We start from the raw sequence: 12,907 nt of genomic DNA, 5'->3' as shown, positions 1-12,907 counted from the left end.
CCTTCGACATCGTCCTGTCAGTCATCTCTCCAACTATCTTCACGTGGTAAGTGAAATCTGAGGTACTGTAATGTAACAACTACCGCAGCAAGCCTAAACATGTCTCTTTAGGAGCTCTATAGAATGCGTTACTCATTTTCTGTGCCTTCACGAATTTGGATTTAGGCTTCGGGCACATCCCTAGTTGAGGGAGTGTAAATGTTAGCTTTTAGGGATGTGTGTAAACATTTATTAAATGTTTTGGCTAATTTGATCATGCTTTTAGCTACCAATACAAGTGCAGTACTTTCAGTGCAGTACACACAAACATTTTGAAATCCATTCTGCAGAATTCCACTGATTTTCCCCCCACAATTAGTACAGAAATATGGAAAGATAAAAAGTGTACAGATTCTGTGTGGGCCTAGAGGTGAGTAAGCCAGATCTAGTGGCGGCAATATATGCTTAAAACATAAACATGTCTCACATTCACTTGCTTGTTATGCAAATGAGTATCACTGCCTAATAAGAGGCAGCTTACAAAGCCCAAATACTTCTGGTCGAAGTGGGGGCGGAGCATATGATATTTAAAGATGGAAAAAAGTAACTTTTTCCTCATTAAAAAGTTTTAGCCCTAAAGAAATGAACAGTACTTAAGGAAAATGTTAACTTACATGAGATTACAGCCATATCATATATTTTACATGGAGCGGTTCACCTCATAGTATACATTTTGAGATCAGCTGAATATTACTTGGTACGGGACACTTTTGTTCATGGAATAAACGTATCGTGGCTGACTGCAAATACTGATAACAATCGTATCGGTAACTGAAAATGTGTGTGATGCTGCATTCACAGAACTAGGTGTCAGTATAAGCCTAAGACATACTGGCCAACACAATATAAACATAAATAAATAAAAATACTGAGTGCACAAACGGTCATTGGTTGTATCTCAGTGAATGTATTTGGACATTCTGTGGACGCCATCTCCTAGCGAGATGTAGGAATTTATTTGCCATGAAGCTCAGTGAATGGGTTTTTTTCTTGCTGTTGAGTGTACATTCCTGTACAATCATTACTGAGGTGGATTGTAGGATTGAATGCGTGCACTCAATGTCCACTGTGGTTTCAGACACCACTACAAATGGCTGTCTCCTCAAATAGTGCAAGGGTATAGTGGGTGATTTCTGATACAGGTATGGTTGATTAGACCCTGCAAGGTTTGGTTCCTTAATCATTGGGTCACGTGCAAGCCGATAAATGGGAATGACAACAAATAGTAAACATTTATAATTCAACATAATTCAATTTCAATTAAATGTAAAATTTAATAGAGGAAGATATATTTTTATTAGGGATGTCCCGAGACGATCTCGAGGATTGTTATTGATGCTGATTTGATCGTTTTTTATTTTTAAACACTTGTATCGGCTATCCTAAGCCTGATCCTTTATTTTACGTCAACTGTCACGCAAGGTGTCATGCAGTAGGTGGTGGTATGCACCCACACACGTTCAAGCTTCTGTGTTAAGCATATTTGAAGCACACTTTTGTAACAAATCTCTCAAAAGTCATTTATTTACTGTTCATTTTTATCAGCCATCAGACTGTCTGAGATGCTGTTACCATAACACGTCGCTATGGGTTGCGTCTTGCTTCGGACTTGCCTGACAGACTGGTATTCTGACATTGCGAGCTTCATGCTTTCTAATCATATCTCTAGTTTTTCTCTTTTTGTTGCAATTATTCTGCTTATTGTACATACAAAATGCAAAAAGTTTATATCAGTAGTCCCATATTCATAATTGATTACACAGTCCTATATATAGGTAGACATTGGTATATATATATATATATATATATATATATATATATTATCAGGACATCCCTAGTTTTTATGCATTGGGAAACATTGTCTTTTACAACTAAACCTCACCTTCTCCTGATTGAAAGCATCCATTCTCTTCATGGCTGTATCCAGAGCGTTCATGGATTCAAGGAAAGCTTGATCCTGCTCACACAACGGATTACTCAACAAGTCCCCTGAGATCTTCACTGCTGCTTTAGACATTGCTGGAAAACAAACAAAACCAGTTATCATTTATCCTAAAAACAAAAGGTATGGCCACAACAGCAGAAAAATGCCTGAACAGTCAATTGATTTCCATCTGTGGGACTTTATGTCATGTACAAACAGAATAATGCATATTGGTTTAAAACAATCAGCAGTCACTATCTGCAAAGGTGGCAAGTACTTAAAGGATTAGTTCACTTTAAAATGAAAATTATCCCAAGATTTACTCACCCTCAAGCCATCCTAGGTGTATATAACTTTCTTCTTTCTGATGAACACAACCGGAGGTATATTATTAAATATCCTGACGCATCCAAGCTTTATAATTGCAGTGAACGGGGCCAACGAGTATGAAGCTCAAGAAAGTGCTTCCATCCATCATAAACGTACTCCACACGGCTCCAGGGGGTTAATAAAGGCCTTCTGCAGCGAAGCGATGCGCTTGTGTAAGAGAAATATTCATATTTAACAAGTTTTAAAGTAAAATATCTAGCTTCTGCCAGAACGCCTGCCATATTCAACTTACGGAAAAAGCTGATGTCGCGTCAGTTGCGTTTTTTTCGTAAGTTGAACAGGGAAGGCGTAGGACGCAGCATAAGCTTTTTGAACTGCGAGAGTTTTACACTTTCTTCGTAAGTTGAATACGGAAGGCGGACTGGCGGAAACTAGATATTTTACTTTATAATTTGTTAAATATGGATACTTTTCTTACACAAACGCAACGCGTCGCTTCAGAAGGACTTTATTAAACCCCCTGGAGCCATGTGGAGTATGTTTATGATGGATGGATGCACCTTCTTGAGCTTCAAACTCGTTGCCCCATTATAAGCTTGGACGTGTCAGGATATTTATTAATATATATTAATATATAAATATATATTAATATATACTCCGATTGTGTTCATCAGAAAGAAGAAAGTCATATACACCTAGGATGGCTTGAGGGTGAGTAAAGCTTGGGCTAATTTTCATTTGAAAGTGAACTAATCCTTTAAGAGTGCTTTGTGGTTTTAAACCTTCAAACATATGGCAAAATGGGACTCCTGTTTATTTGTATACTAAACCATGAATAACAACATCATATCATATCATATATCATATCATATCATATCATATCAACATAGATATTAATATTATTATTGCTACTATTATTGTCATGGGCAATAATTTTTGCTGTAGCCTATTATTATTATTATTATTTTTATTATATTAATATATAATAATATTAATATCATTATTAGTATTATTAGCATTATTATTGCCATTATTATTATTTTTAATTTACAAAACGAATGTGTATCATAGATCTCAAATTTAAAATGGAAGACATCCATATTCATCATAGAGGGACTGAAATTAAGAAACTTTCCCCTTCTTTCTTGACTTTGCCCCAATTAGCTCAAGTAAATCAAGTCTTTCCTGTGTTTGGGCTGTGGGGTGTAGAGGGGTGGATGTTTTATCTGGCTTCCTGCCTCGTGTGCGTCTGATCTGGATTGACGCTGACGTGCTCATCTGATCAGCATTCTGACTTTAAGCAGCTCTGGCAAGGAAGGCGACGGACTGTAATTGGCGTTGGCACTATTGAGGCATCACTACACGATCAGAGCTCTTTAGTGAATATTCATCATCTCCATCAACTCTCTAACGACCCCTTCCAACCTGCACGGAACAAAGTTGTGAAGCGGTGCTGGAAATCTTTGTTCTTTTGCAGGTGTTTAGCCTGGCATCTTATGGATTCGAAAGATTTCTGACCTGCCGACAGCATGGAAGGCATTTCGATATACTTGCGAGCTGAAGACGTTTGACCTTTTGTTAACTTATAGACAAAAGGTCTATGTCTGTTAATATATGTAACCTGCACATACACCGCTGATGTGCCTCCATGTGGAGAAGGAATGATGAAGCAAGTGCAGCTCAGCTGTGTGGAGCACATCATCTCAGCTACATCACATGTTACTCACTGTAACAGGACTGAAAAATGTGTTTCCTTTATAGCACAAAAATTTAAAGACAGAAAATGCTCCTCACGCTTCATTTTCATCTGATTGACATTCAGCAAAATGCAGTTACTTATCATAGCTAGGCCTGCACAGAGTTTTAATTCCATAGAAAACTTTTGAGTTCCATTACAATTCTGTGAAAAAAAACATTCCCCTCTTGACCTTTACATGTTCATTATTAAACATGTTGGCACATTCCAGGGAATGTTTCAGGCATAAATACATGCCTGATTCATTCAGAAACACTCTTTCCAACTCTTTCAAATTGTTTCCAAAGTATAGCCACAGGTCTTAAACATTACACAAGTCTGTATGAGACAAGGTCTTGTCTGTGTAAAGTTTCATTGTCATGACAACTTAACTGTGATAAAACCAGATAAACCTGGTAACTTTCACACAATATGCACAGTGATACCAGAAAAGGGACACAACATGTCTGTAAAGCACCGTTTGCTCCGCACACATGGAATTAAAGGCTGGAATACACTACACAACTTTTGCCTTGATTTGCAGTCTGGACGCGCCGGCTCTAGTTGCTGAAAATCTGCAGGCTGGCTTTGACTTTCAGAAATTCAGAGACTCTGATTATTTAGTTTCAGACTATGATTCCATCCAGTCAGATATCAATCATGTTTGATATTTTGAGCTAATTATAGAACACATATTGATTTAATTTGTCATGTGTCTCCTAGCAAAAATATGCGCATTTCCGCGTGAGTTTCTTGTGTTTGGAATGACTTGAATGTCTAGTAGTTTGTGATCTTTGTTGTTTAGTGTATGATGTCCAGTTTTCCCACTGTAATCATTTAATCAGGAAGTGTGTCATGCCTAGTGTTTGAAAATCTGTTCAGATTTTAAATTGTGTTGTGTATTTCAGCCTTTAGTCAGTTAGTCATAACCAGAAGCTCATCTACATAGAAAAATTTTACTGTAACCGCAGTTTACAGACCTGCACAAATAAAATTAGGACCATGTCTCTACAGTCAATCTCAATCTGGGTTTATTGAACCCAGGACATCCTTTTAATAATGCTGTCAGTGACCCAAAGTGTAGTACTCTCGGCTCTGTAACACATCTTTTAAGACTTTTAATTAATTTTCACTGAATTCAACAAATTTCTGTCAATATCAGTGAAATAGGTGACGGCTCAATGTGAGTCTAGTGTTGCAAGCTTACATTGACTTTACAAATGTACACAATGGTATAAGGTTTCCTTTCTTTAAGATCAGTAAAAGCAGTGGAGAGGAGTTATATTTAGATAAGAGTCAACATTAACAATGAGGAGAGGGAATAATAACAATCACAAACCTAAATCAGCTTCTGTGCTTTTCTTCATGTCTTTATGCAGCTTCTTTGTCTGTTCTTCCAACCTATAAAAAAAGAAAAGAAGGGGGAACAATAATATTATATACACATTAAATTGGTTAAAAGTAACAGTAAAGACTTTAGTGCTGTCAAACAGGTGTGTGTGTGTGTGTGTGTGTGTGTGTGTGTGTGTGTGTGTGTGTGTGTGTGTGTGTGTGTGTGTAGATATTTATATTTACACACATATACAGTACTGGTCAAAAGTTGGGAAACATTACTATTTTTTAATGTTTTTGAAAGAAGTCTCTTCTGCTCATCAAGGTTAAATTTATTCGACCCAAAATACAGAAAAAAACAGTAATATTGTGAAATATTATTACAATTTAAAATAATGGTTTTCTATTTTAATACACTTTAAAACATAATTTGTTTCTGTGATCAAAGCTGAATTTTCATCATCATTACTCCAGTCTTCAGTGTCACATGATCCTTCAGAAATCATTACAATATGATGATTTATTATCAACGTTGGAAACAGTTGTGCTGCTTAATGTTTTTTTTTTTTTTTATAACCTGTGATACTTTTTTCATGATTCTTTGATGAATAAAAAGTTAAAGAATAAAAAGAGCAGCATTTATTTAAAACTGAAATTTTTTGTAACAATATACACTACCGTTCAAAAGTATGGGTTTTTTTTTTTTTTTTGAAAGAAATTAATACTTTTATTCAGCAAGAATGTATTAAATTAAAAAAAAAGTGATAGTAAAGATTTATATTGTTAGAAACGATTTCTATTTTAAATAAATGCTGTTATTTTTAACTTTTTATTCATCAATGAATTCTGAAAAAAGTATCACAGGTTTAAAAAAAATATACAGCAGCTATTTCAAACATAAATAATATCAAATCATCATATTAGAATGATTTCTGAAGGATCATGTGACACTGAAGACTGGAGTAATGATGCTGAAAATTCAGCTTTGATCACAGAAATAAATTTTATGTTAAAGTATATTAAAATAAAAAACCTTTATTTTAAATTGTAATAATATTTCACAGTATTACTGTTTTCTGTATTTTTGATCAAATAAATGAAGCCTTGATGAGCATAACAGATTTTTAAAAAATATTAAAAATAGTAATGTTTCCAAACTTTTGACTGGTACTGTACATACATATATACATATACATATATACATATATGTATATACATATAAATATTTATATTATATATATATAAAAATAAAAACACATTATATACATACACACAGACACACACAGAGACACACACGTACATGTGGTTTACGGGTACTCTCCATAGGCGTAATGGTTTTTATACTGTACAAACTGTATATTCTATCCCCTACACTACCCCTACCCCTAAACCTACCCATCACAGAAAACTGTCAGCATTTTTTGAATTAAAAAAAAAAAGAAAAAGAAAAAAAAGTTTTTTAAGCCATTTGGTTTACGAGGACACACACACACACACACACACACACACACACACACACACACACACACACACACACACACAACCATTCAAAAGTATATATTTATATATAATGAGTTGTGCTTGCCTACACAAAACTAGGGTGTAACACAGCTCTAAGGTGTTTGCTAGGGCATTGCTTTGCATTTGTTAAGGTGTTCTGTTGTTTGATAAGCGGCCCGAGTCAAAAAAGCCCACCCTCAAGTGTCCATGATATTCTGGTTTAACATATGTTCACATCCCTTCTTCAACGTAAGCCTATGGGGCTTTATAAAAGCACATAAACAGCACATCTCTCCTTAACAAATTGCAAAAATTAAGGTTTCATTTAGGTGTATCTGCAGCACAAATGATCACCACAGTCAGCTGAAAAACTTAATATGATCATATTACAGTATTAAATGCCCATATCATACTTTAATCAGAGATAAAAACAACCTGATCTATTTTAATCTGTGAGTATCCATTCATGTTTCTGTACAACTGTAACATTTCCTGAGAGGCAGAAGAGATCATTCACAGGGTCTTTCACAGTGTTGATCCATTCACACCCGCTGGGGGTGTTAACAACTGCAATTACCGCACTATTGCAGCCGACTCGTGCTCACATGAGTGTGTGTTTGCAGTGGTGATGGGAGAGCTGTTCATTATAATCAATTAGGTGGAAAATTAGACACGGACTGGGGGACTCCCCTGAGGCACCTCACACTGCACTTATTACAGCAATTAAGGAAAACCAGAGAACGGGGGAAACGTTTCTGAAATTGTTTTTTTTTTTTGGCTGTACATAGAAAATGAAGGTGGACAAAAAGATTGTGGGAAAGTATATCACCTTTATATCAAGATGCAGAAAAAATGAAAAAAACAAAACAATTGAAGAGATAAAAAGGAGGAGGAGAGGGGGAATCATGGTATAACTGGCAAGAAATGGAAAGAAAGACTCTTAACAAGACGAGATAAAGGGGCCATTACAGTAGGTGCTAATAGAGTAGCATTGGCCCAGCTGCTCCAGACGGCTGTCATGCGAACACGCTACCAGCACGCCTCCTTCTAACATGTGAATGGCATTTAGAGTTAGCGCAGGTTACAAGCCAACACATTAGCACCAAACCCCCACATTCTGACGAATGAATACGGGGGGTAGAAGGAGGAGAAAGGATAATGCAACGACTACATGCAAGTCCTACTGGCACAAAGTGTGAATTTTCATGCCAAAATGTGTGGCGACATGTTAATAAAGAAGGTGAGCAACTCAAGGCCATGCAATACAGTCATTTTACTATAGTAAGGATATTATTAGGCTCAAACCAGGAGATTTTTAACCTAAAAATAGTTAACCTAAAAATTAAAACTGTCATTGTTTACTCAGCCCTTATGTCGTTCCAAACCCATAAGACTTTCATTCATCTTTGAAAGACAAATGAACATATTTTTAATGAAACTCAAATCATACCCTGCGTCCTAATGTCCATACTATCCATCCTAAATAGTATGTGAGATTAAAATAAGTGTCCCAAAGCATAGTATATTGAAAATATCATGCAAAAAGTCCCTGGATGGTCTACTATTTCCGGTAGATTTTCGAAGTGTGGATCCATGCACACTATAAAGGCTAATACTGCCCACAACCCCTTGCGCTTTGGATGAGGATTCATTTCAGAACTACAAACACGAGTAAAAAAGTGACGGTGAGAGGTTTAAGTGACTAATAATCAGTTTAACCTGATAAAAAAAATATTTATTTAATGTTATCCGTGTTATATTTCATCTGCAATAACAATGTGGACTTTTATAAAGATCCGTTTGGCCATTAACTTTTAAATTCATCATTATGCATTAATATGAGGAGAGTTCTCCACATGAAAGACCCATGATTGCAGATCTGCATTTTTTTCCGACACGGTAGGAAATAAAATGAAATGTGGAGGATTTAAGATGACTGACAGGCCAGTTTACGCTGACAGGATGTGTGACAGGATGCGACAGAGAGCAAAGACGTAATTGTATGACGTGATAGTATGTCCCAAAGCTTGTCTACTCTTCTTCTACACACTCAAAAGTATGTACTTTTTGTTCACAAAAAGAGTACATACTTTTAGGACGTAGTATAAGTAGGCGAATTGGAAAACGGTACTCTTGTTCATGTAGTATTGCCTAAATATTAAAAACAAGAACTCAAACAGGGACATTTTGACCCATATTTTGAATTTTGGAGGCATTGTTATTCATTTTGGTGCCATTTTTTTCCCCAAGCCCCGTCAACTTCCGCCCCTGATGTGTGCACGGTGTGATGGCCAGGGGCTACTACTTCACTTTCCTTGCTTTTCCTTGCTTTTTTCCTTGCACTATCACCACCTAGTGATACGGCATGCAAATCATATTACATAGATCACCAGACGCTGCAAGTCATCCTGTTTGTTTCTCCTCACTTTTTAAATTATTTTAATTATGAAACTCTAAAGTCATTTTTAATTTTATTAAAGGGGTGGGGTTAGGGTAAGTTTTAGGATTGGGGGTAGGTTTTTAGCTATAATTATCATCAGTCTGTATTTGATTGTATAATTTATTTTATGTTTTACTAATAGCTGTTATTATGAGATTTGAAAGCAATACAAGTTAGCTTTACAAACATTTCATACATAAAACAAAATAAAAGGACTTGAAAAGATTGTTTCAGTCAATGACATCGATGCTTGTTTCTCCACAGGAGGCGTAACTAGTAGTTGGAGGTGCGTAACTAGTAGTTTGAGGCGTGCAACTAGTAGTTGGAAGTGCGTAACTAGTAGTTTGAGGCGCGCAACTAGTAGTTGGAGGCGCGCAACTAGTAGTTGGAGGTGTGTAACTTGTAGTTGGAGGCGCGTAACTTGTAGTTGGAGGCGCGTAACTTGTAGTTGGGAGGCATAACTTGGTTTGTAGTACTGCGGAATGCAGACAAACCCTCATCCTTCTCCCATTTTTGGAAGCCTGAAGTCTTTGGTCTTCATTTATTGTAACTGCATGGAAAATAACAACCAGCAAAATCTACAAAATTGCTCCTTTTGTGTTCTCCAGAATAAACAAGGTGATACAGGTTTGGAAAGACATGAGGGTAAGTACATGATGACAGAAGAATATTAAATTTTTAAAGCTAAACCTGATGAACGAATAATGTTCAGTGTAGTGCTCTGGGAAGTGCACCCCCCCCAAAAAGAAGACCACAAAAGAGTTTCATGAAGACAACGGGCATCACGTTCTCTGGGTGTGTGTTGTTGCGTAATGTGAGGTATTCTGATAGCAATCAAACCAAAGGAGCGGCCCTCTCAGACAAGAGTTCAGGCCCCTACATGTCCGTGCCCACACCACCAGTGCTTGTGTATAAGTGATATATGATTTTTAACTCTTTGTACTGACTGAGACTCCACCTACACAAACGAAACTAAGGCGACAGGGTTAGGTGAGGCGCTAGAAAGCACATACATCTCTACAGATGACCTCCAACCTGATTCAACAAGAAAAAGGATATGATAAGCATGCAAAACAAAGCTGTGAAAAAATGTTTGCTCCTTAAAACTACTAAATTGCTCCGTACTGGGGGAGAATATTACAAAAAACATGTCCAGATCTCATTACCCCCAAATATATAAAATTAATTATACATAGACATTGTTTTCATTGGAATTAAACACTCAAATTCAGATTACTATAATGTTTCAGACATTTTACTTTCAATGTTTTATTGTATTTTGTTTTATTTTTTTATTTGTGGATATTAATTAATTAAAAAAAAAAAAAGAATGAAAAAAAATTGTAATGCAGTGTTTTTATGTTGTGTTTCAATTAAATGATCATATCTGCAAATGTATACATATTTTAGAATTTTATAATTTTTCCTCATTTTTAGAAAAAAAAGTATTTTTCTTTGTTAATTTTGGGATGAAATATGACCTAGATATGTTCTCGAGAGGTTTTGTGTGATTTACCTCTACACATTAATCAGAACTCATGGATTACATGGTCTATACAGTCCTGAAGAGTACTGGCCAGGAAATACGCTGTAGATACAGGTCTATGCATGAAAATACATATGGATTAAGGTTGGAGGCATTTTAGTCAGTGCTGAAAACTATGCTTTCATTGTGTCATGTACAAGAGTCACTTATCTTCTGTCATGATTGGGGAGAAACAAATGATGCATCAGGGTCTCGTCACCAATGTAGCAATCCTTTGGAAAACCTAGACTGGCGCCATGGTTTTGATCAAATCAAAAGGTTTTAGATCCAATGTCGATCTATTTTTAAAATCGATGTACTACTTTGGTCTGTTCTTGTTGGGAAAACATATATTTGAGTGCTAGCTGTCGTCTTTTAAGTGCAGTCTTTTGCTGGGCAATTTCAAGCTAGCTAATGATACTCAGAAACATTCAAAACTCTGTGGGAAACAGAACACATCGAATAAAAATAAAAACAACGACATCGGACATGTCAACTTACTTTTGGAGCTTCTCATATTCCCGCTCAAAGTCCCTTTCAACCTGTGGAGAACATGTAGAGAGATATGAGAGTGGAACGAGAAGAATGGATAGAAAGATCTCTTTAAAGAAGTGTGTGGGCAAACTGCTCTAGTTTTGCTCTCTTGGGTGTGTAATCACAAAAACAGGATCTATAGGGCTGCAGAACCTAAAAGTAAGACAAGAACGTAAAGCCAATAGATGTACGCAAGAAGAAAAAAGTCAGTTGGATATCAGTTCGGGACCTTTTAGCTATTAGGCGAGATATCTGAAGAACGCCAACGAGTTCAAATAAAAAAAAAAAAAAGATTAAGAAAACAGAACAAGCTAAATCTTTCATTTGGAAATCAGCAGTTGCAGGAGGTCCTGTAATTATTGCAGTGCCCTTCTGTTGCCACATTAGTTTGTGTCCATGCCACCCTACCGCTGTGTGTAGGGGGTTAATGATGCCATAATTGCAGCAGTAGGGGTTCCTGTCCTGTGGTTCGGTGGGCAAAGTCTGTAAATAAACAATATTTGGGAAGGCAGGCAGTTGGTACCCCGTTTAGAGCCGCGTGTCCGGCCTGTGGCCTGCCCACTCATGGGTGACCATGGAAGTGTGGTGTAACAGGAAAGGAGGCGAGTTAGGGAATGAGGTGATGAGGGGAAAATAAGAAAAAAAGATTGATTGTCCTTGCAAAAATGAGGAAGAGATCAGGACGCCCACTGTGTACGGTGTCCACAACAGAGGAGCGCTTATGAACTCACAGTTGATCTACTCTAACCACAGCACTGGAGTCAAATGGACTAGAAAACTACACATTTACATTTGTGGAAGACAACGTGAGTGGCACGTGCCTGAGAAAACACGTCGTCGTGATGCTACAGTGTTGCAGGGTGTTTTGTATACCGGCCCAAGTCAAAAGATCACACCCTTAAGTCTTCATGATATTCTAGTCTATAGCAAACACTTTAAAGTGCAACACTCGGGTTCCAGAAAAAAAAAAAAAAAAAGGAAAAGTAAATCCAGAACCAAAGCTAGGCACTGTTGCATTCTATTCACCTTATTTCGCAATGCGGAAGTAAGCTATTTTCTGTGAATGTGCGAGACTTCTGATTAATTTGCTGCTATAAGTAGCCTAAATAAATACAAAAATACACAGTGCAGTAAAAGGTACAACTATTTGCGCTACAAATCTGTGATTATAATTAAAACAATACATTAAAATAATATGATAAGAAATACCAGTTTACAACATCAAGCAGCATAACAAGCTCTTTTGAACAGCTAAAAAATAACTGCAAGCACCTGACACCGAAACCTCACACATTCAAGTTATAAATGACCGTGCCATTTTTTTTTTTTAAAAAAAGGTCCCCAATATACATTTTACTGACTATAAGTAACATGTCAACTTATTCTATACTAACCATTACCCAATAGTCTACTACTAATACTCTAATGAGAGTTACACCGTGTCCTAACCAGACGCGATAAGATTCCACCAACAAGCAGTTTATCTGTCCACACCAGACACGACGTGACTATGAGACGCGATAAAGCCAATCAAAAATCACAGCCAAT

General features: G+C 36.6%; 1 protein-coding gene across 2 annotated transcripts in view; it reads right to left on the bottom strand.

Annotated features, from left to right (window-relative positions):
- bin3 (bridging integrator 3) overlaps positions 1–12,907 on the bottom strand; it is a 73,604-nt gene that overhangs the window by 43,176 nt on the left and 17,521 nt on the right. Inside the window, exons 3-5 of one of the 2 annotated variants that reach the window (XM_051902265.1) lie at positions 11,327–11,367; positions 5,368–5,429; positions 1,922–2,058 (exon numbers count right to left, since the gene is read on the bottom strand). In XM_051902265.1, coding sequence (XP_051758225.1) covers positions 1,922–2,058; positions 5,368–5,429; positions 11,327–11,367 — 240 coding nt within the window. The remainder of the gene's footprint in view (positions 1–1,921; positions 2,059–5,367; positions 5,430–11,326; positions 11,368–12,907) is intronic. The other variant, XM_051902267.1, reaches the window with a different exon arrangement.

This window comes from Ctenopharyngodon idella, chromosome 8, assembly GCF_019924925.1.
Source record: "Ctenopharyngodon idella isolate HZGC_01 chromosome 8, HZGC01, whole genome shotgun sequence".
In the NCBI taxonomy this organism is placed as follows: domain Eukaryota; kingdom Metazoa; phylum Chordata; class Actinopteri; order Cypriniformes; family Xenocyprididae; genus Ctenopharyngodon; species Ctenopharyngodon idella.
This window is presented reverse-complemented; position numbering and strand designations above follow the sequence as displayed.